Genomic DNA, 23,736 nt, shown 5'->3' with positions numbered 1-23,736 from the left:
GTGATAAGAACCAAGAGTGGTATAGACATAATAACTACTACAGGAATGAAGAGACACCAAGGAAGAAAGTCAAAAGACGGAAAAGTTTTACTGAGGAGGTGAGATAAAGGAAAGGTAAGGCCAGGCGCAGGGGCTCATGCCTGTAATGCTAACACTTTGGGAGGCCAAGGCAGGAGGACTGCTTGAGGCCAGGAGTTCGAGACCAGCCTGGGCAGCAAAGCGAGAACTCCATCTCTACAAAAAATGTATTAAAACAAAAAGGAAAAGGTAAGACTTAAATCTGATATGGGGAACTCAAATGGCCACAGAGGCCAACCAGAGAACATAAATGAATGAGACTAAGAATAGGATAGAAATATTAATTCTGCACATCCAGGGAGATGGGGAAGAACCAATACCCACTCTATGACACTGGTAACACACATCTTCTGATTTTTCAAGAAAAGTTAGAAATCCAAATATTTGTAAGAAATAGCCAGATTTTAAAGTATTGGCAACTAAGAGAAACACGTTTGTACGTCAAATGAAACACAGTTTCTGGCTGGATGGGACGACTGTTTTGCAGCTCTGACCCAGGTCAGCTAAATGAGCAGCTTTTTCTCTCATCCAACACTTTGCATTTCAAATGACTTCAGTTTTAGTGTGCACAGAATATATTTAACCCCGCTTACCCTGATATAGACACAGTGCATTTACTCTGGATAATTCCCAAATTTTAAAGAGGAAACTTAAGATATTTTTCTCCCTGCCACATGATTTTGCTCTGTCATCAGTAATTGTTCTGAGCCTTTGGTGCACTGGTAAGAGCTGGTGAAAAAGGCCTTGCCCTGATTAATTAAACTCTGTTTGCTGAGAGCAAGTGTCAGAGTCTCTATTACACTTCTCACCTCTTTGGCTGCCTCAGGAGGAATCTTTAGTCTTACAAAACTGCTAGCATTCTTCCTCATTTGCTTTTTATCTTAATTTTTTTAATTTTTTTAATTTTTTTATTTTTTATTTTTTTGAGATGGAGTCTCGCTCTGTCGCCCAGCCTGGAGTGCAGTGGCACAATCTCAGCTCATTGCAACCTCTGCCTCCCAGGTTCCAGCTATTCTCCCACCTCAGCCTCTGGAATAGCTGGGATTACAGGTGTACGCCACCACACCCAGCTAATTTTTGTATTTTTAGTAGAAATGGAGTTTCACCATTTTGGCCAGGCCGGTCTCGAACTCCTGACCTCAGGTGATCCACCCGCCTCGACTTCCGAAAGTGCTGGGATTACAGGCGTGAGCCACCGCGCCCAGCCTATTTTAATTTTTTTTTATTGTGGAAAAATAGAAATAATATTTTCCATTTTCACCATTTTTGAGTGTTAGTGCCAAGTCAGTGGCATTAAGTATATTCACAGTGCTATGCAACCATCACTGCCATCAATTTCCAGAACTTTTTCATCATTCCAAACAGAAACTTGGTAACCACTACACAGTAACTTCCTATTTCCCCTCCCCTAGTCCCTGGTAACCTCTATTTTACTTTCTAGCTCTACGAATTTGCCTACACTAGGAACATCATAGAAGTGTAATCATTCAATATTTGTCCTTCTGTGCCTGGCCTATTTCACTCAGCATGTTTTCAAGGTCATCCATGTTGCAGCATGTATCCCACTTTTTAAAAATATTGTTCTTTTCCCCCATATTTCCTTCACCTTTTTTTCTATTTTAGTTGTAAATACATACAAAAGGAATAATGCTTTTGGCATTAAAACTGACATTATTCAAAGCTTTAATTCTCTGAAAAGAAAAGGATATTGATTTATTGAAATCTATGATTTTCAGACAGCTTGGATTTTAACCTTGCCACCATTAGCTACCTATAAGGCCCTAGGAAAGTTATTTAACCTTTCTGTGCCTTAGCACCCTTATCTGAAAAACTAGGATAATAATATTTCTAATAGCCAATGTCATACATAACTTGCATATACATGTACATGGTAGCATGTATTTATTCAGAAAACTTTTAGTAATTTCATTCTATTTCAGGGACTGGTTACAGGATACAGAACTACTGATCTTTATAAATATGTAAATATATTTAAGTACTCTAGACAATTTATTTAAATTAGTCCTTTTTAGTTAATCCAGACCATTTGCAGAGACTAATGATTGATAAAGGATTGTTAATGGTAAGGATAAGAGCTACCCAGGCCCATGCACATTTCCCATAAGACATACAGTGGCCTCATCTTCAGCCTTCACACTGAAAGTTGGAAACAGAGGACACTACACAGCAGGCTCACAGGGACAACTCTCAGTAGGGAAGTTGACAAAAAATATTTGGAAAAGAAAGAAGAAAAAGAGGCAGGGAGGAACAGAAGAAGGAAGGTGGGGGAGGGAGAATCCAGCCTGGTGTGGTGGCTCACACCTGTAATCCCAGCACTTTGGGAGGCCGAGGTGGGAGGATCACTTGAACCCCTGAGTTCAAGACCAGCCTGGGCTACATAGTGAGACTCTGTCTCTACAAAAAAAATCTAAAAATTATCTGGGCATGGTGGTGGGGGCCTATGATCCCAGCTACTCATGAAGCTGAGGCAGGAGGATCACTTGAGCCCAGGGGGTCGAGGCTGTGATAAGCTGTGTTTGCACCACTGCACTCCAGCCTGGGCAACAGTCAGACCTTGTCTCGAAAAAACGAAAACAAGCAAATAAAAAGGAATCCAAGTAGAACAAGCTGCAGCCATTCAATGTAGGTGCAGAAATCCTGACTTGCCTTTCAATGGCCCCTGAGAGCATCAGCTTTTCTGATAGCCAAGGACTGCACAAGGTGGTGTGGACAGAAGGAAAAAATGTAACTAAGATCCTATCCCTCTTTACAGGCAGATCACAATCTAGTAGTGGACAGACACACATAAGCCAATGAATGCTAAGATGATAAGCATGAGAATACAAATCCTTAACTTACCAGGGAACCACAGAGGAGAGACAGCTGAGGTCTCTCTTGTAGGGTCAGGAAAGCTTCCTGGTGCATACGACATCTGTGCTAGATTTTGAAAATTGAAAGAGTTTCCCAGTCAGATCAGACTGACAGGCAGGGAGAAACAGCATATGAACGAATGCATCCAGGGAACATTTAAAATAGTTTAACGCTGTGGGAGCTTAGAAATAGACTGGAGGGGTATATAGGTACGAGGAGTTTCATAAGGAACCTGGGTGTTGTTATGCTAAGCTACCTGGACCCTGGTCTTATTGACGACAGGGAGCCAGAAAAGGGTTTAATGAGGAGAGGGGCATCCTCAGAAATCTGTGGTCTTTGAAGGAATGTACAAGCTTTAGTAAAGAGCCAGTGGTAGAGACAGAGCAGAAGACAAGGCCATTAGTCAGGAGGAGATTGGAAATTCCTGATGAACATCTAAATCAGGGCAGTGGCCATAAAGAAATAAAAGAAAAATAAACAAAGACAGTGCTTCTTTTATTGGTCTTTATAATCATTCATTTAACAGGCATTTAATGAGCATTCGCTATTAAGGGAAGCATTTCATTAACCTATGTTATACTTTTCAGCTTTTTGAAGCATTTTTGCAAGCTTCATTATATTTCTTGATGCCCAGAGTAATTATGATAGGCAAGAAGAATAGGTTTTATCGTCCCCATTTGGCAGATGAAGAAACTGAGGTTCAGAGGGATGAACTCATTTTTCCCAAGGTCAATACAGATAGCAAACTGAAAAGTACGAGTTAGACCCAAATCTGCTTACTGTGGTCCAGGTTTCCTTCCACCATCACTCCATAGAATAATCAGCTCAAAACAATTTCCTGGCCAGGTATGGTGGGGCTCACACCTGTAATCCCAGCACTCTGGAAGGCCAAGGCAGGAGGGTCATTTGCACTCAGGAGTTTGAGACCAATCTGGGCAACACACACAGTGAGACTTCGTCTCTACAAAAAATAAAAAAATTAGCCAGGTGTGGTGGCATACACCTGTAATCCCAGCTACATGGGAGGCTGAAGTGGGAAGATTACTGGAGCCCATGGATTGATGAGCTGTGTTTGGATCACTGCACTCCAGCCTGGGTGACAGAGCAAGACCCTGTGTCAAAAACAAACAAACAAACAAACAAACCTCCCCTCCCCACAATTTTCCTACTTATGCATCCCCAGAAAATAAAAGTTTGCTCAACAATATGCTATCAGTCATGGGAATGAAAAATTTTAAAGAAAGTTGAAACTTTAACAGACTGTAGAAGTCTCAGAGTTACTGATCTAGACACAAATGGCCTGGCAAATGGGAAGAAATGCAAGAGTGCCTCTGGTTTGCTTTTTAAATAAACAGTGAATCCACTTGCACAGACACATGGCTCTGGCACAGTGAATGAGAATTTATGAGGTGCTTGACAGGAGGCCTTCACCTCCTCTCTGCTGCTTGGGTAAAATTTCTGCTTTAAATGGAAAGGCTAATAGGGCTGTGAAGATCTGTCTCCATCACTAAGAAAACCAAAAAGCATCTGGTGCCCTATTTAGGCTTAATTTGCTTTTAGGCTTCTCTGACATCATGAGAAGTGTGCTGTTGTTTGGCACATTAATATACACTAATTTTGTTTGGTGTCTCCATTCTCCTGCATCCCATATATGAGTGCATTCAAAAGGCCAAGGTCACATCTTCCCCTCTTGCTAAGCACATCATTTATTTGTTGCTCCTGGACCTACTTGTTGAAAAACATTTTCCATTCAGAGAGTTAAATCTGGCTGATTCTGCCAATGTATTTACATGACTGGGTCTGCGTTTATTGCTATAAAAAGGGATTAGTCCTGCTGTAATAATATTTTCCATTTAGAGAGCACTTTGGGCTGAGAGGCCCATTCAAAGCCTCATTGTTCTGAGGCTGCCTTTTAAAAAATCAGCCAGTTTATCCCATCGAACTTTGACTGTGAAGAAAACAAAAGGCCTCTGACCCACCTGGTAGAGGGAACGACCTTAAAGAAGGGTATGTTAGCAGTTTGTTTCGGGAATCCCTTTGAGAGAAGCTGCCCAAGTCCACATTTGGATCCAAACTAGTTAAACAAATTCGTGGGAAAAGACTGGCTAGAGAAAAAGTATAGTAGAACTGGAAAGCACCTTAGAAATCACCAAGAAATCACCTTTTTCCAGTAGAACTCCTTTTCCCAGACAAAATGTATGCTGGATTGGTTGGAGTGGCCACAGCCTTCCCTAGTCGTTCCCTGGTGGCTCCTAGGGCTCTCTGGGAACATCCTTTGAAAACTTCTACTGCAGGGCGACCTCATCATCTTTCATATAAGAAAATGGAGGCCCAGAGAGCTAGGTGGCCTGCTCAAAGACTGACAGCAAGTGACAGGAACAGTGTGGTATCCCAAGGTCTCCTCAGCCCAGGAAGGACTTAAAAGGAGCATTCCAAAACAGCATTCTGGTTTTATTTCTATTGTTTCAGTATTAGTGCTTTTCTCCCAAATGGGAATCTTCAGACAATCTTCAACTCTGGTTCGTTTCAACAAGGGAAGAGTTTTGTTCCTTCCTGGCCTCTCTTTAGTGTGGACTAGCATCTTTCCCTTTTTCTCCTTGAATCCAGGTTGAAACTACTAGAGACCTTTGGAGGACACAAAATCATCTGCCCCACAGCCTTTCCCTTATTGAATCACAAAACAAATAGCCCTCCAGGGGAAGAGTCCAGACCTTTGCAGGGCGAGTGGCAGGTGCCCCTGGCCTCCTGTTGCCCTCACACTGCCCCACGAGGCTCCTCTCCGATTACTCCACTTTTACCCTGGGGCTTAGAAACACTTCTCTTGTGCATGTCAGTAAAAAGACAAGCAGTGTGAGCCTAAATGCCCAGATCCAAGAAAATTATAAGACCAACTTGCTTAACCAAGCATTTCTAGAAGGGAAGAGTCCTTTTGACTAATGTTTTTAGACTGTTTGCTTACTCTTCATCTATCACCAGTTCTTGTTTGCCAATCTCAAGCAGATCATTTGTATGTGCCCAGAATCCCTGGGTAGTGGGCAAGCTGTAAGAATCAATGAAATAAATTAGTTCCTAAGCTTCTCAAATAAATCCAGTTGAATTAGATGTATCCAGTCACTCAGTCTTGAAGAGTAAAGTGGAGATGGTAACGAGATGAGAAACAGGTTCTTTATTTGAGGGAAAAGTAAGAAAAGGGGGAAAAAGCTCTCCAAAGGCATGAAAAATTCAATGAAGTCCTATGTGCACAGAGAATCGGTCATTGTTATTTTGGGGGCTTTGTCTCCCAACTGCCTTTTCCTCAACCTCAATTCAGCTTATCTCTCTAGAACCTCCCATTGAGATTTGAATGCAGGTCTTCTCAAGTGGAGTCAGTTGGTTACTTGATAAATACTGTATATTCCCAGAGAAAAGGGAAGGTTGTTTCCCCTCAAGATCTTGCCCTCAGAAAGGAAGAGGTAACCCTCATTTACATCATCATTGTCTTTTCTAGTATGAGGTCCAGATGCTTTGAACAACAAAGTTCTACCTGGGTTAGACACATGGGCTAGAAACACCTACACGTGTGAGCATACACGCACACATGTAGCAATGCTTTGCTGAGATCTCCCAATATGCCAGGAACTGTCCTAAGTCTTTTATTTGCCTTAATTGTTTTAATCCTCACAGCAACCCTCTAAATCAGCTGCTATTACTACCCCGATTGTAATATGAGGAAACTGTGTTTTATTTTACTTTATTTATTTTTATATTTTTATTTTTTGAGACACAGTCTCATTCTGTCACCCAGGCTGGCATGCAGTGGCGCCATCTCAGCTCACTACAACCTCCGCCTCCCAGGTTCAAGTGTTTCTCCTGCGTCAGCCTCCTGAATAGCTGAGATTACAAACACTCACCACCATGCCCAGCTGATTTTTGTATTTTTAGTGGAGATGGGGTTTTGCCATGTTGGCCAGGCTGGTCTCGAACTCCTGACCTCACGTGATTGGTCTGCCTTGGCCTCCCAAAGTACTAGGATTACAAGTGTGAGCCACTGCACCAGGCCAGAAACTGCTAGTTTTAGATTCTTATACAGGTCACCTGATATAATTGGCTTTTTAAAAAGGCAAATAGAAAAACATAAGATTTAAAACCTGTTGTACAATGAAGGTGAATCATACGTAAAGTGAACATTTCACATCTGCATCTACAAAAGTTGACATCTTCAAGTTGGCCTAAATCATATTGTGCTTTGTTTGTTAGGTCTTCTCACTGGAAAGATAAGGTATCACCTTGTAATTTGGATTATTTTACACTTTGGCATATGCCGTATTTACCGAGCACTATGTCGAGAAGATTGCTTTGGCAACTGTTGGGAGAACCAGCGATGTGTATCTGATCTTACTTTTGATCTAGTTACAGTCAAGACTAACACATGCTCACACACACTCAAATCTTTCCCCTCCCAGTGCCAGGATGGGGTGAGGCAAGGGAGACCCCCGAAGGAGTGAGCGCCCCCTAAAATGTTCTACCCTAGGCGCCTTGCCTGCCTCACCCTAGTGCAGCCCTGCCCCCTCCCTCCTAAACCCATACCAAGCAAGCACCGTAATTGAATACAACAGAATGGAGTGTGATCATGTATTCAAATTAATGGACTATGGGGAAAATGCACAGCATCTGTAAATGGTCAAAGTAATAGGGCAGATAGAGACTTGACATTAGTTAATTCTGATTAACAACCCAGTTGCCAAGCCAGTCAGCCTTGAGCATGAACATTCTGAGGAAGAGGAAATGATTTTATTTCAGGAAGACAGCAGAACAGAAACAGCTCATTAAAATGGGTTTGATGGGTGGGAAACAGAGAGCGAACTATTCCCCACAGCAATTGCAAGACTCTTAAGTGCAGAAAATGATGAGATCTGCCAAGAAAAGAGACCCAGCCACCCCGAATATTCCAAAACTGTTGGTGCATCCGAAGCCTAATGTTACTCAATTGTCTCAGCAGACAGTATGACTTAGACACTCATTCATCCAGCAAATATTTACTGATAGCAATTATTCTCTTAGGTGCCACGGGATGCAGTGGTGAGTGGCAAGAATGGATAGATGCAGTCTATCAGTGACATTCCAGGCAGGAGCAACAGGCTCTCCGCTGCCAGTGGTGCTTACTTCAAAATCTCTCATAGGAAGTCTTCCCCATTTCACACCACATTCACTAATTCTGCTTCTCTGCAAAATTTACTATTTAGTCTATCCTATATTTTGTAAGCAAAACATCACTTACATAAACAGAAGTCATTGTAAAATTAATAACCATTTCCATATAAATATACAAAACTATCAATATCTTCTTTGTGAAGGGCTGGAGAAGCTGGACTGAAACTTAAGGAGGTACAAACATTTTACATAGGAATGAATTTTACCTTTCCAAATGTGGGTGATGAGGCAACAATATGGGATTTTTAAAAAGTAGACAATTTCTTGGTTGTCTGACATAAAGCTAGAAAGAAGGTGTGATTTGTCCTAAATGGTTGGGGTGGGGGGTATAATTTCATAGGGAACTTAGCCAATGCATAGTGGGATTTTATGTGTTTAAAGTACATAAAAACTGATAGAAATGTATAGAACATGGATAGTTCTTGTCTTGAGTATATCCTGAGCGTATTTGAAAGTAAATATTACAACTATTGATTTTATTCCATGAAATTTTATTTCTATTAAAGTGATGTGTTATGAAATGGAAAATTGCTCCATTTCTCATTTATATGTATTGCCTATGTTCATAAATTTCTTTTTTTTGTTTGCCTAATCTTCTAGGGAGCGGTTCTCAATGCATGGCCCTCTGCCCACTTAGGAAGGCCAATAGGTTTTATTAACAGGTTGCTTAGCAACCCCAAAACTTGTTAAATGCCTGAATGAGATCAACTCATTAATAACTGCCTACAGATGATTTGCTAAATTTTGCATTTTTGAACCAAAATGAGTGCTTTTCAGAGCTTAGAGTGTTTAGCAATGGCTCCAATTCTGTATTGTGTTAATTCGATATTTTCCCAACATTGCTGGGCTCCTACTGCATGTGCAAATAGTTGAAATTCCTACAATTTGTGGGAAGGATACTTATTATCAGTGCTGTCTTGAATTGATCATGTTTTTAAATTGCTATTCTTCTTGCTTAATAGCAAATTATTGTTGGTTTTGCTCATCATTATCAGTTTAGTTTGTTGTGGGTTATTTCTAACCCCACAATATGTAGTAATGAATATTTATAAATTTTCAGGCTATAATTTTCTAAAACTAGACTCTGATATGTTTGCACTGCATTTAAGTATGATTCATCCATACTCTTATTGCTAAAGCAGATGTATACATATTTCCCCCATAATTTACTCATATGAGAAAATTTCATTGGTAATGTCTGCAGTACATATTAGCTTGCAAATTACTTACAATATGTCATCAAGGTAAATCTAATATAAGTATTGGGTTATTTTACAAAACGCGAGCTAATGGTTCAATCTTCTTATGTAAATATGGGCACTTAATTTATAGGTTGGTGGTTGGTTTGCTTTGGGCCAGCCTTTGAGTATCACTTCAACGCAGAAATGAATGGAGTAAGTCAAAATAGTGAATTATCATTCAAGGCCAGTATTCCCCCAACCATGTTCTACTAGACATCAATAGACATTGTGCAGATGATGGATTCTTTACTCATATAAATTGGTAGAAAGCGATACATATTATATTCCCATTTTAGAGATATCCAGGGCCCCTTAGCATATTGTGATGGTTAATTTTATGTGTCAGTTTGGTTAGACCATAATACTAAAATATTTGGTTAAACACCTTTCTGAATGTTGCTGTGAAGACATTTTTTAGATACGATTTAACATTTAAATCTGTAGACTCTGAGTAAAGCAGACTGCCCTCCATTATGTGGGTGGGCCTCATGCAATCAACTGAAGACCTTAAGAGAAAAAAGACTGACTTCCCCCAAGGAAAGGGGAATTCTTCCAACAGGCCGCCGGGGCTCAAGCTGCAGCATTATTTTTCCCCTGGGTCTCCAGCCTGATGACCTACCCTGCAGATTTTAGACTTGCCACAATCCACAATCATGTGAGCCAATTCCTTAAAATATCTCTCTCCCCTTCCCCACCCCCACCCCCAACACACACACAGTTGGTTCTGTTTCTCTAGAGAACCCTGACTAATGTACATATTAAAGGCTCTGAAAAGTTATGCAATCAAAAAAAAAAAACTGTTTAACCCAGTGTTTTCCCAGCTTATTTAATCACAAAATATTTTTCATAAAATACCTACTATTAATAATATCTCAAAGCACAGCTTGGAAAATGCCCTTTTCAAGACTGTACCTTAGACAGGTTTATTTGCAGCCCGTGTCAGCAATATTGGAGTCTGAATCTGTTTGATTCAGAAACTAGTGGCACAACTATTGGAATAAAAGATTCTGTGCATTCTTTTCTTCTGCACAGAGCATAGGCAGAAGAAAATAATTACATGTTATATGAACATGATGAAGCAAATGTCCATTGCAGAGCCAGTTTCACACGTAATTATGTCTTATGAAAAAGTATCTACCTATAAAATCAACCCTATAGTTGTGCTTTTGTAAAATGCTCTTCTATGGGTATCTTAGTCTGTTTGGGCTGCTATAACAAAATACTACAAACTGGGTGACTTATAAGCAAAAGCTTATTTCTCATAGTTCTGGCAGCTGAGAAGTCCAAGATCAAGGTGCTGAGAGATGTGGTGTCTGGTGAGGGCCCGTTTCCTGGTTCATAGATGGTGACTTCCAGCTGTGTGCTCGCATGGTAGAAGGGGCAAAGCAGCTCCCTTGAGTCCCTTTTATAAGGTCCTCAGTCCCATTCATGACAGCCTCACCCTCATGACCTGATCACCTCACCAAAGGCCTCACCTTCTAGCAACATTATCTTGGGGTTTAGCATTTCAACAAATGAATTTGGAGGGGGACATAACATACAGACCTTCGCAGTGGATATTGTTGGGGACTGGGATGTCATACTGAAACATCATCAATTGCAGTATAATTGGCACAAGACAATGTACAAATTGCAGGGAGGCTGACAAGAGAAGCCAGCTTACCTCAGAGAGAAGTCTCCATGCCCTATGCCTCCTTTTTCTCTTGTGATGCCTTCTTGAGTGTGTTTCCAGAAATGTTCCTCACTGATCCCAGTTCATCCCTTAGCTCTTATCCTAGAAGCCACTTTTTCCAGAACGCCTTTTCTGACTCTGCTCCTACCCCAAACCCATCAGGCAAGCCCATCAGGCAAGGCTTCCATCTGTCTTCCTTCTTACATGCATTCAAATCCCCTACACCTCTGCACTGGACCTGGACATTGTTTATCATCATTGCCTGTCTTTCCTACAAGACTCTAAGGTTCACATGAAGTCAGGGTTCAGAACATGATACCCCAATGTATGGCACCTTGGCATACTGAGTATTTTAAGCCGAAGGAAATTAGGAAAACTTCGAAAGCAGGAAGGTCTCTCTGACCTTCTCCACCCTCTTTCTCTTGAACTGGGCCATAGAAACTAGAATGCCACCTGCCCCTTCTTCTCTGAAGCAGACCTTAAAATCTAGGAAGCTCACTCTCTGATCTTCTTCCTCCTTTCTCCCCTGAAGATCCCCATATGACAGATACGTCACCCTATAACCAGAGAAAAGAAATGGCATGCAGGGATTCCAGGAGGAATCTGAACAAACGGGTCCTACTAAGTTCCCCCAACCCCCAGTTTATCACCATTAGATTAGACCCTTTTGTCCTCCAATTATACTTCTGCATGAGCGTCCATAAAAATAATTTCTTCTGAGTCTTTGGGTCCTTTTTCTGAAGGCTCCCATGTCACATAAAGTTTATATTAAATAAATGTGTTATGCATTTATCTTATTGATGGGTGTCAGCTGTAAACCTTGTGATGGATGAGAAAAGAAGTTTCTCTTTCTCCCTACGTGGTCAGGGGCTGTTCCCACCTTGCTCATCTCAGCAGCCATCGTCCCCGCCCATCATGGAAACTCTGCGTGAAGTAACAAAAGGTTGAAGGGGCTTTCCTTCTCCCTAATTTTCCTCATTATTCCATAGAAATAATCCTTTCCTGGCCTGGTGCAGTGGCTCATGCCTGCAATCCCAGCACTTTCAGAGGCCCAGGCAGGTGAATCATCTGACGTCGGGAGTTTGAGATCAGCCTGACCAACAAGGAGAAACCCTGTCACTACTAAAAAATACAAAATTAGCCAGGTGTGGCGGCACATGCCTGTAATCCCAGCTACTGGGAGGCTGAGTCAGGAGAATCACTTGAACCCAGGAGGCGGAGCTTGCAGTCAGCTGAGATTGCACCATTGCACTCCAGCCTGGACAACAAGAGTGAAACTCCATCTCAAAAAATAAAAGAAGTAATCCCAAATCAGAGTGTTTTTCTGATCCCTCTTTAAAGATCTTCACCCTCTTAACCTTGAAAAAAATCTATGCCAAGAGTCCATGAAATGTTCACATATGCATGCGTATACACACACATGCACACATACATGTCTATACATTCACTTACTCTTGCAAATAATAAAAACAAATACGCATGTGCCAACACAATAAAGAGGGGATTCAAGGAGCAGTTTTGGGGAGTGAGAGAGACTGAATCGAATTATAGCTGTGTCATTATATGGGTCAAGTAAAATTGTGCAAAAGTTTTCAAATCTATAAAAAGCAAAGCAGAGATTCAGTCTTGATTCTAGAAACCCTTCCACTCCTCCCCTGCCATTTACATAGCCTAGTGCTATATTGTGTACACTGAAAATGGGTTTCTCTTCCAAGAATTATCTCTGAAAACAAAAGCATTAAGAAAAATAGTGTATTGGCAGGTAGATGGGCTTTCATTTCAGGAAATTAGGTGGAGTGTTGGAGGGTTGTGTGTGTGGGAGGCCTGAGGGTGAGGATGGCATGCAGTGAATGCCAGACCTGGTTACCCTCTCTCTCTGCACCTTCATATCCCTCTGCCTAATCTTCAGCTACTCACACGCATTCTTCCTCTGCAGGGATCCTGGAGCTAGCATGGCCTCATCCTCTCCTTCCAGGCCCACATCCAGAGGCAGAAAACCTGTGCCACCACCAATAGTGTCATCTGAAGAGGTTGCCAATGTGTCTATTCCCAGGCAAGATGCACCTATAGAGCTTTCCCAAGAACCCCTCTCCTTTGCTCTGTCCCCATCAAGTCTACAGGTGAGTCTTGATAACATAAGAGTGTAGATACCATTGGCTCCCGGCATGAAGGAGCTAAGACCTGGAGAAGCCAGGGCATCTAAATGCCTTCTTTAAATGCCTCTCTGCCTTCCTCTAATCAAGTTCTTCTGTAGCTGATAGAGAGCTTCGAGAATGAGTAACCAACTCTAGCAAAGAAATTCCTGCCCACCCACCCACCTCTGCCCCATGCTACTTGAAACCAGGGAAATCCACAGATCAGAAATAAACTTGGCACATTTAAGAATACAGACAATACAATACTCCGTGCATTTTTGGTATAAGAAGTGGGTATTGAATCACCGTAATGTCTCTTATTTATTTATTTATTTATTTAGGAGAGAAGGTCTCACTCTGTCACCCAGGCTGGAGTACAGTGGCACAATCAGGCTCACTGTAGCCTCAAACTCCTAGGCTCAAGTGACTTCTAGGCTCAGCCTCATGAGTAAACTAGGACTACAGGTATGCACCACCATGCCTGGCTAATTTCCTCATTAATTTTTGTAGAGACAGAGGTCCCACTATGCTGCCCAGGCTGGTCTCAAACTCTTGGCCTCAAGTTATCCTCCAGCCTTGGCCTCCCAAAAAGCTGGGATTACAGGCATGAGACACTGTGCCTGGCCACATCTCACTTTTAAAACTATGGGGATTACTTTATAATTTCCCAGAAAGCCAGAGCATGCTTACACCTGCACCCAAGCATACCAGGTCATTGATAGCCCTTAATTACAAGTAGGCTACCTGTTAAACTAAATTGAAATTCATTGATATGATCCAGTTATTGAAAGACAGGATGCTTTTTGTCAAAAAAGGCTCTCCAAAATACCCTATTGATGAGAACATTAATTGAAGAACACCTTTCCAGACTCAGGGCCAAGAGGCCAAGTCACTCTACCTGACTACACAGGGGCTGTATGAAGTTGTTCTGTATACGGTGCAACAAGAGGGTTCTGGGGCCTGGGGCATGCAGCACAATTTCTAAACAGTGGAGGATAAAGGAAGGGCCACCAGAAGCCATGAAAACCCAAGTTGCAAAGACAAGCTTGGGCTTACTCATTAAAGATGTGTTCTTTGGCCTCTCAGAGGATCTACTTGAAAGTCACCTCCATTTGAAATCCTTGGCTCAGGATCTTCTTACTGCTTTATTACCCAAGTCTACTAAAATCCTTAGAATAACTGATGATGAAAATCTCACCAATTTTTTTTCTTTTCCTGGGGGTAGGAGGGGGGAAAAAAACAATATGTGAGTCTATTTGAAATCATTTTATGAATTTTAATCATAGCAAATGTGTCTTTACAGTAGTCATAAAATCAACATTACCACATATACAAAGGACAAGACACCAGTTTGGCATACAAAAATACCATATATTAAAATTGGGTTCATTGGAAAACTCAGGACTGGCTAAGACACCATCTATAACAGAGAGAGCAAGCAAGAATGCTTTTAAGACATTCAGATTTATAAACAGCAGCTTGATATCCCCTTTATGAAGTCAATATTTGGCAACATTTGGACAGTATTTTCTACACAGCCCAGCAGCTCATTTATCTGTCGGGCTATTTGGCCCTTAAAAAAAAAGCTCCTAAAATAAATAATCCACATAATTGTAAATGAAACACATCAAGGATTTGAGTTAATAGCCTCTGAGCAGCATTAATCTAGCCATTAGACTGGAATATTTGTTATCAAGAGGGCCAGGGAACCCACCGCTGAAGCTGTAGGGTGGGAGAAACCCTGGGCTGCAGCTACATGGCTTGTGTTGGGAGTTTGTAACAGTCCCAAGCTGAAACTAGCTTCCACACCTATGACTGTTGAGTGAGGCAAACACAAAAAAGTGGTGAAATGAAAAAATATATGACAGCAACCAGGATATATAAACTGAAATATTCTTGAACTCATTTTCCCAACAGTACTGACATAATCAAGTCAGGATAGATCCACAGGAATAGGCCTTGCATTCCATGGTTAAGAGGATTCTAGAGTCTGTACTGATGTGGCAACCAACTCTAGAGCGGGCTCTGAAATTGCCTAGTGTGCTAACGATCCAAAGCACGAGCATAGGATAGGGTGACAGGGAAAATGGGGCCTCCTTGGACCCTCGTCAGCTGAGCACATTACCCCACGTGTCTTCAACTGAAGCATCCTGAATTGAACTTGGTAGTCCATACTGGAATGACAGATTGTGCTTAACTAAATTGTCCTAGTTGTCCTGTGCTTTCTCCAGCTGGTTTCTGCCACGTCTGCTTCAGCTCCTGTATGTCTTGTTTTGCAGCTGTACTCTTCCTTTATTAAGTATTTTTTCCCTCTCTGGGTATATCTGCCTGTCCCTTGACATAGATCCAATGCTTCACCTCTCCTCTCTCTCTCCCACTCCCTCTCCCTCTCCTTTTCCCTCTCCCTCTCCCTCTCCTTCTCCCTCTCCCTCTATTTAATAGTTGGGTTGTCCCTCAATCCAGAAAATCCTATGAGGATTTGTAAATGAAATCTTCATAGAATTTTCCTAAAGCACAGTGTAAGGTACCAGCTACTGTGTTCTGCCACTATTTAACAGAGGTATCAACTAGATCCCCTTTAAGAGGCATTGGTCATCTCCGTTTCCTTCTGTTTACAGCCCATGCTCTTCCACCACTATTATATCCAACTGTCTACTTCTGGATCTTCAAAAAGCAAATGTTGAATTAAAAATGGACCATCCCTTTGGAAAACTCCTGTTAGAATAACCCAATAACTCACACCCCAAGGAGATTACAGAAGACTTTCACATGGGCTACTAGCCCTACATCCCATGGCAATAAATTTAGAGCAGTGTTCTAGAACAAAGACAACTACAGGGAAGCACTCCCAGAAAAACAAAGAAAATGCATGCTGTTGCAGACTTCAAGAGGTCCCTCAGTACTCTGCCCCAAATATTACTGATTGTCCCTAAAAATATAATAGTATGAATAATATAAAAAACCTTAGATTAGAATAATAAAATCTAGCTTATGAGATGAGTGTTTCAAGCACCACTACATCATAGGTGAGATATATATATATAGTGGGATACCCCAGGCAGTGAATTCTGAAAAAAAAAAAAGTCATTGGCTCGACTGAGCAAGAAAATTTGTGCAGAAAAATGGGAACCCAAATTGCAGGGGTTCAGGAATAATGGTGCACTTGCCCTAACCACTTGAGCAGATCCAAAAATAAGGTATTTGGAAGAAATTAAATGCCCCACCTGCTAATGTTCTTTAATGATCAACGGCTTTCCAATAAAATGTATACAGTAGAACCTACCTCTTCATATATTTGAAAAGTTTCAAGTGTTTATATGGACACTCCCAAAGGTAGTTAGTTTGACGTAATGTATGCAGCCCATAGCAATGGTTAAGAAATTAACATCTAATCCAATATTGTATAACTCACAAATTGGAAAACATGACTAATAAGATTTTACTTGATTTTTAACTCCAATTACAGCTAAATCATGGTGTGTGTGTATGTGTGTGTAGTAAGTCAGTTGTGTCAGAAAAATCAATGGCTTGAATTTCCACTTATCTTTTAGAAGTGTTTCATGTCCGCTGGGTGCGGTGGCTCACTCCTGTAATCCTAGAACTTTGGGAGGCCGAGGCGGGCAGATTACCAGAGGTCAGAAGTTGGAGACCAGCCTGACCAACATGGAGAAACCCTGTCTCTACTTAAAATAATACAAAATTAGCCGGGCATGGTGGCGCATGCCTGTAATCCCAGCTACTCGGGAGGCTGAGGCAGGAGAATAGCTTTAACCTGGGAGGTGGAGGTTACAGTGAGCTGAGATCACGCCATTGCACTCTGGCCTGGGCAACAAGAGTGAAACTCCATCTCATAAATAAATAAATAAATATATAAATAAGTGTCTCATGTTGAACAAAATTCGGCAACTGAACATCATTGCTTTTGAAATAGACTACTACTTTCAAAACAGCTACTGAATTATCTTGACTACCTTATTCTTCTCAGTAGTTTCTGTTTTGGTAAGAATTACCTTGTGGGTGACAATTTACTGAGAATGATGGAAATGTCAAGCAACAGCTTCTCTATCTAGGTCAGGGATGACAGACTGACTACCTGACACTTCTTATGTGGAAACAAAATGCTGACTGGTGGGCAGCATCATTTTTCTGAGAAAAGATAGAAATTGAAGTCTTTTGTGTATCACTCCTCTTGCACTGATAACTTTTGAACTTCTATCTTCCTCTTAAGGCTGAAGAAAGATTACTATCTTGGCAAAAAATAAAATAAAATAAATGACTTTTAAAGGCAAGCTAAGAAGGAAAGTCTTGCCCATTGATGAGTTCTAGAAAAAAGCCCCAAAAAACAAAACAACCCATTTCTGCTAAAATGAAGTAAATGCATTTTGTATATATTCCATTTGGAAAACAATGAAAAGTAGACTAACCAATTTTGAAACAACGTAAGTTTTCAAATAAAGGGATGGGAACTCTTCAAATCAAAATCTAGACTGGAATAAATACCAGATTATCAGTAAGAATCGGGTCTTTATGGGAAAATATATCTGAAACTGAATTTTCTGCTTCCTTTTATTTAGCTAAAAAGTAATTCTTGTAGCTTTAGTAACCTTCAAGTCTTTAAATTTCATGGACAATACTTTTTACTGTTAAAAGAAGTGCTTTTGTGCAAAGCTTCAAATCTTCAACTCTCAGTGATAACTGAAATTTTTGCTTAAAAAAGACAGTGACTAAAACAATGTCAAATCTCATTCTAAAAATAGTACCTACATTTTAGTCTGGCATCTGAAAAATGATGCCCACATATGCCCACACCAAATACAATGACAAGCTGGCCTTCAAGGGCAAACAAAACCAGTCTGAACACTGCAAAGCATGCTTGCTCTTACATTTGCACCTTACTAATACAGCAATGAAGTTTGGATAAGATATTGGAAGTGAACAGGGATTTCATTAGGCTTTTTTTTTTTTTTTTTTTTTTTTTTTCCCTGTAACATTTATTTTTTGGCCACAAGACCCAATTTCACAGTACGGGTCATGCATAGCTTGCAAGTCAAACGTTTTACAGCTACTGTCTAACTACTATTTTTGGACAACAGGTTCACATGCAACTAATGATCCCAGAAAAGCGGCTTAATAAAGCACTCTTTAAGCTTCACTGATCATTCCTTGGTCTGAAGTCTATAAGCAACAGTTCCAAAGGGCAACAATGAATTTTTACTGTCATACTTGAGATCATACACTTTTTAAGCCCAGAAAGGAATTTTTTGCCTTTTTCTACCTGCATGTTCCTAGCCCACAAACTCTTTTCTTAGCCTCACCGCTATGCCATTAATACCTTGATGCTAGATCTCCAAGCACAATCACCTAGAACTGCATTGTTCAATATGGCAACCACTAGACACACACGGCTATTTATATTTCAGCTAATTAAAATTAAATAAAATTTGAAATCCAGTTCTTACCTTGTAGTAACCCCATTTTAACTGCCTAAAAGTCTGGTGGCTACTATACCAGATGGCACAGGTTTTCGAGCATTTCCATCATCACAGAAAGCCCTATTGAACAGAGCCCATCTAGAAGATCTCATGGGTTATACTATCACATGGTTTAACCTTCAAGGGACCCAATCTGTAAGCCATGCAAAAAATTAAACTTAATTCTATTTTTAAAGAAAATATCTTAGAGCTTTCTGATCACTAAGTATGACTGGAACCGAAAACCGAGTTGCCTTTTCATCACAACTTATGCCCCAATTCATTATACAAAATTTTTCCAAAGACAATGCTTCTTAGTAGCATTCTTGGCTCTACTTAACATATTAAGCATTCTCTTACTTATTTCAAGATCATTAATAAAGATGAAAACTCATGCTTCTTATAGTTTACTATTTACACAACACTCACTGTCCTTTACATACAAGTGGGGTGGGAGGTTTGGACACCAATGTTTTACAATTTTAAAAACTCAAACCACATGGTTTGATAGTTGTCTTTCAACATCTATACTCATCCCTAAGTCAACCCTCCTTTCATTTTCCCAGAGAGGTAGATGCTAACTAAAATGAGTACATAAACCTACAAAAAAAATCCTTTGAAGTAGTAGTTGACTCAATAAAGGGTATTCATCAACCCTAGAAAGGATCATAGCCAGATAGAGATGTAGACAGACCTAGGATGGAACAAGAAGACACTGCAGTGCAAAGTTCATATCCCCCCTTGTCTGCAGAATTACAAAATGGACTAATCTACAAAATGAAGCCACCGGAGGCTGCTTTCAGCTCTAACTTTCTGTGCTTTCCAGGTGTGACTTTTCATTAATGTGCAAGTATGAATTCTGGCCTCTTGTGTCAGTGGACTTTGGTCACATGGGTAGATGTGTTTGGTAAGGGTCATTGGTAAATTCCAGAAGAGGCCAGAGCAATGGGATGCCAAGCAACATTAAAACATCACTAAGCCTATAAAATTCTATCTGGCAGACTGAGATTCTCTCTCTCTCTCTCTCACACACACACACACACGCACACACACACACACAAGAATGCACACCCCAACAAACAGGTACACAAATAACTGCAGGTAGAATCCATTTAAACAATTTAAACAATGTTTCTTAGGTCAGTAAGACTCGCAAAAAAAAAATTAATAATCTGATTTGGGTTGTTATTGTTAAATTTAAGGTCAAGAATCTACCATACAGCCGATTAATTTTGCACGCTTAATGGCAGCTCTAGCACAGGATTGTTTTTAAGTAAAAGTTCTATGGACATTTTTACAGATTTGCACTAAGAAACACAGGACACTATCATTACACACATTAGTGTCTATATCTAACCTACTTTAACAAGTAGAGCTCTATCACGTACTACACTACAGAATCAGTCATTTCATACTGTACAGAAACATATGCAGATATCACTCACAAAATTAATCTGAATATGGCATAGCTTAAAATTGCAAGGGTAAAGTCTATTTGAAATGTAGCATTCTCAATGCAACATTTCTGTGGTGTGTGTTTGTGTGTGTGTGTGTGTGTGTGTGTGTTTGTGAGTGTGTGTGTGTGTGTGTGTGTGTGTATTTTCCTCCAAGAGAAATAGAAATTAGGTCAGACATGCATTACAGCAGCCTGGGAGAGTTTGAGAAACTGACACTAACCCAACAGTATATTATGTTATGTAATAGAGGATAGTATTCAGCTAATATGATACCTAAATTATTAATACCAAATAAATCCTAGATTATTTGTTGTATAATGCCCAAGAGCTTACACAATAAAATGGCATTTTAACCTAATTTCTATTTTGAGCTTTCAAATACATTTCCTAAAGGTTTTATGACAAATTTGAAAAATCATAGCTCATAATTTTATGTTGAAATTCTCATGCCAATTAGCGGTATTAGCTTTGTATTGTAGTCACTATATTTTTGTTTTATTTCACATTAATTCCATCACTTTTATATGCATATTTTGTGCTGCTTGAAAATAACAGGTAGCATGTAAATAAATTAAATTGTCTTGACCTCACAGGGCTATTTTCTAGCCTTGCTTTTTGGAATTAGCCCTGCTTGTCTTTCCTTCACTTCCCCCCACCCTCCTCACCATTTTCAGGGATTCAGTGGAACATAAAAACAGTTATATTTATAAGTGGAGTCCCTGTCACATACCACTTGCTTCATGAATTCCTTAAAAGAAAGTTAGATGAGAACTGTAAAGCTCACAGCTATTTCTGAATGCACATGCACCCAGGGATAGGAATTTATCACTCACTTCTGGCAGATCTTTCTTCATGAGCATCTATAGATCATTACACATTTAAGAATATTTGACAGTTTATGAGGAACTGGTCCACTTATATTGGGAATTTCAGCTGTTAGTTTACCTTGCCACTTTTGTCAGTAAAAACTGTTAAAATGCAGAAGATCTTCTCTCTTATATCAACAAGAGGAAACTGGAATTCTAACTGGCTTAACTCTTGTGGAAGAGCATCTTTCAAAAAAGAATCACAGACCATCTATTAAAATGCCCTCCCGGGTTGGCCGTCAATCACAACACTCATGGCCAGCACGAGACTCCAAAACCAGAAGAAAAGACACTCTTCTGTTACTCTCCATTTGCCTCTTACAAAAGGCAGGACTTCAATACACAGATGAGGGGTGAGTGTTGCAGGTGACGGGCAGGAGACTCCCTGCTGGGTCAAGATGTCCATGAAGTGGCCACCGCTTCAGAGGCTGGACTCACTCATGCCCAATTAAGTCTTAATCCAGGATTCTTCAGCAAAGACTCAAACACCTGAGGTAAATCAAATTAGACACACATACATACACACACAAATACACAGTATTTACATTTGAAATTCTTGTTTGTGAGATGGCTTGAGGAAAATCGGCATACAGGTTTCCTGTGGGATTAGACGTTTCTCACGATTTCTCGGTTTATTGCTCCCCTGTTGAGCTTTCAGTTTCATAAACACGTAGCAAGTTCTAATTGCAAGTGAAGAAAATGAAGGTTCATGACAAAACACAACACATTGGAGACACTTGTTCAAATATTTTCTCCAAAAAAAAAAAAGGACTGTCCATTTTGACTTATTTTGTTTTGGTGCCATTCAAAACGTATTAAAGCCTTAGCAACTAAATGAAGACTGGGTTTCAATAAAAAGAAAAAAAAAAAGTAAAGAAGCCAGCAGTGCATGTCTTCACTGAATTTTTACACGGATTCGCAGGTTTAATTCTACTTGTCTACATAGCATCTTTGTTTGAATCTACCACATTTAGAGAAGGTCACATTGTACACACTTGTACAGTTTCACGTCTAAGTAGAATATGTCTTATCTTGTAACATGATTTTGAAAAATCATAAATTACAGTCCATTGAATACATGATTATGAGGATGCATGCAATCATCTTCCAAGCTGTTGCCATCAACACTCAGAACAATTCGCTTGGTATCTTGTTGAGACCTCACCTTCTGCCCTTTGTGTCTGTTTTGGGGTAATCAAGAGGCAATGCAGAGGCCAGCGCTCAGCACCAAATGGTCAGTGTCGCCCCCCATCTTCTCACCGGGATCTCATCATCAACCTGCTCAACCCCTAAGTTGGCACCCACAAGAGACTTCCCTGTAGCCCTGTTCAGCCACAGGATATCACAGTGAAGCGCTTAGAAATGCAAGACATGTTGTGGAGCACGATGCCGAGGAGGAAGACCAGGACGCAAGCCACCAAGATGACAGTGCACACCCCTGACCAGGTGGAGCTTTTCACCACGCCCCGCCTGTCCTGCTCCTCCTCCGCTGCCTCCTGGGGAGCCCCACCTTGCAGAGGCTGCTGTTCAGCAGGGATGGTCACCACGGTGACGGACTTCTGCTGGCTCCCGGGCAGCAGGCGGCAGCCCATGTCTCCGGGCAGCAGCGCACGCTCCTTGGAGATGGGCAGGGGCAGCATGTAGCACCCATTGCTGGGAAGTTTGATGAAGACCGGGGTGTGTTCGGAAGTGTGTGGAATGGCGATGACAGCCAGGACCTCCGGGTCATCGGGGAGCTGCGACACGGAGAAGCCGGGGGGCAGCTTGGTGACACCGCGGCACCAGGGGCACCGCACGTCCTTCTGGCTGGTCCTCATCTGCTGGAGGCACACTGAACAGCAGGTGTGCTTGCAGTCCAGCAACTTGGGCCTGCGCCGGGGGCTGTAGTAATTGAAACAGATCTGACATTCCAGCAGAGAGTCCTGGGACAGCGTCTCCATGGTGGACTGTGAGCAGGAAGGGCAAGGCCAAGGTGAAGGGGAAGGAGCTGCTTCTCAGAGGCTGCCGCCCTGTGTCTTTGCAGTGCGGGTGATGGCGAGCTCACAGGCATCCAGTACTCACAGGTGTGTTCATTTCTGAGAGAGACAAACAATGCAAACAATCTTAATCATTTCAAAGAAGTTGAGATGTCAACATATCTAATGGATTTATACCATTGCTCAAAAGACTTGACACTGGGTCAAAAGTCTAAAAATGTACCACTCTTGAGACTACAGGATTCCCATAACGCCCAGTGAAAGGTAAATGAAAGTTGTCTCCGAGAGCATGTCATGGCAAATACTTCGTTCATTTCTAAAAAAATGAACACCTCCAACAGGTGTAGATGATGCCTCTGCATTTCATAAAGAGAGAGTATTTTGTTTCTGTTTTGTACATTTCAGCAAACTCTGGGTCATCCTTCTAAAATATACTGGAGAAACTCTCCTGCTTCCAATAAGTTCATAGCATTTCCTAGAAGTAAATTCCTCTCCTTAGATCCTCTGACCTTTTTTCCTGACTCTATTTACCCACTCGTAAGTCTTAATTGCAAGATTTAGGCAACTTCACAAACCTAGGTATAACTAGCTTGCTCAGTTTACATATATGGGTTAGGATTATTCCTCTTCACAGAGAATTAAAGTGACACTACAGAAGAAGCACGTGAAGGCATCTTTCATCTTTCCCACCAAACCATTTGAAGAGAACAAAACAAAAAACCCCAAACAGCAACAAAACCAAAAGCAGCAGTGAACCTTAAGGCAGTGTGGATCACAAA

The 23,736-nt window shown here is 40.9% G+C and overlaps 1 protein-coding gene across 3 annotated transcripts in view; it reads right to left on the bottom strand.

The window, feature by feature from the left end:
- Positions 1-14,438: 14,438 nt before the first annotated feature.
- The window catches only part of LOC139355280 (ring finger protein 152), a 63,582-nt gene continuing 54,284 nt past the window's right edge, over positions 14,439-23,736 (bottom strand). For all 3 annotated transcript variants that reach the window (XM_071085239.1, XM_011733346.2, XM_071085240.1), the window contains exon 2: positions 14,439-23,056. In XM_071085239.1, coding sequence (XP_070941340.1) covers positions 22,310-22,921 — 612 coding nt within the window. In that variant the 5' untranslated portion in view covers positions 22,922-23,056 and the 3' untranslated portion in view covers positions 14,439-22,309. The remainder of the gene's footprint in view (positions 23,057-23,736) is intronic.

This window comes from Macaca nemestrina, chromosome 19 (genome assembly GCF_043159975.1).
Source record: "Macaca nemestrina isolate mMacNem1 chromosome 19, mMacNem.hap1, whole genome shotgun sequence".
Classification (NCBI taxonomy): domain Eukaryota; kingdom Metazoa; phylum Chordata; class Mammalia; order Primates; family Cercopithecidae; genus Macaca; species Macaca nemestrina.
The sequence above is the reverse complement of the archived record's forward strand: the minus strand, read 5'-3'. Positions and strand labels throughout refer to the sequence as shown.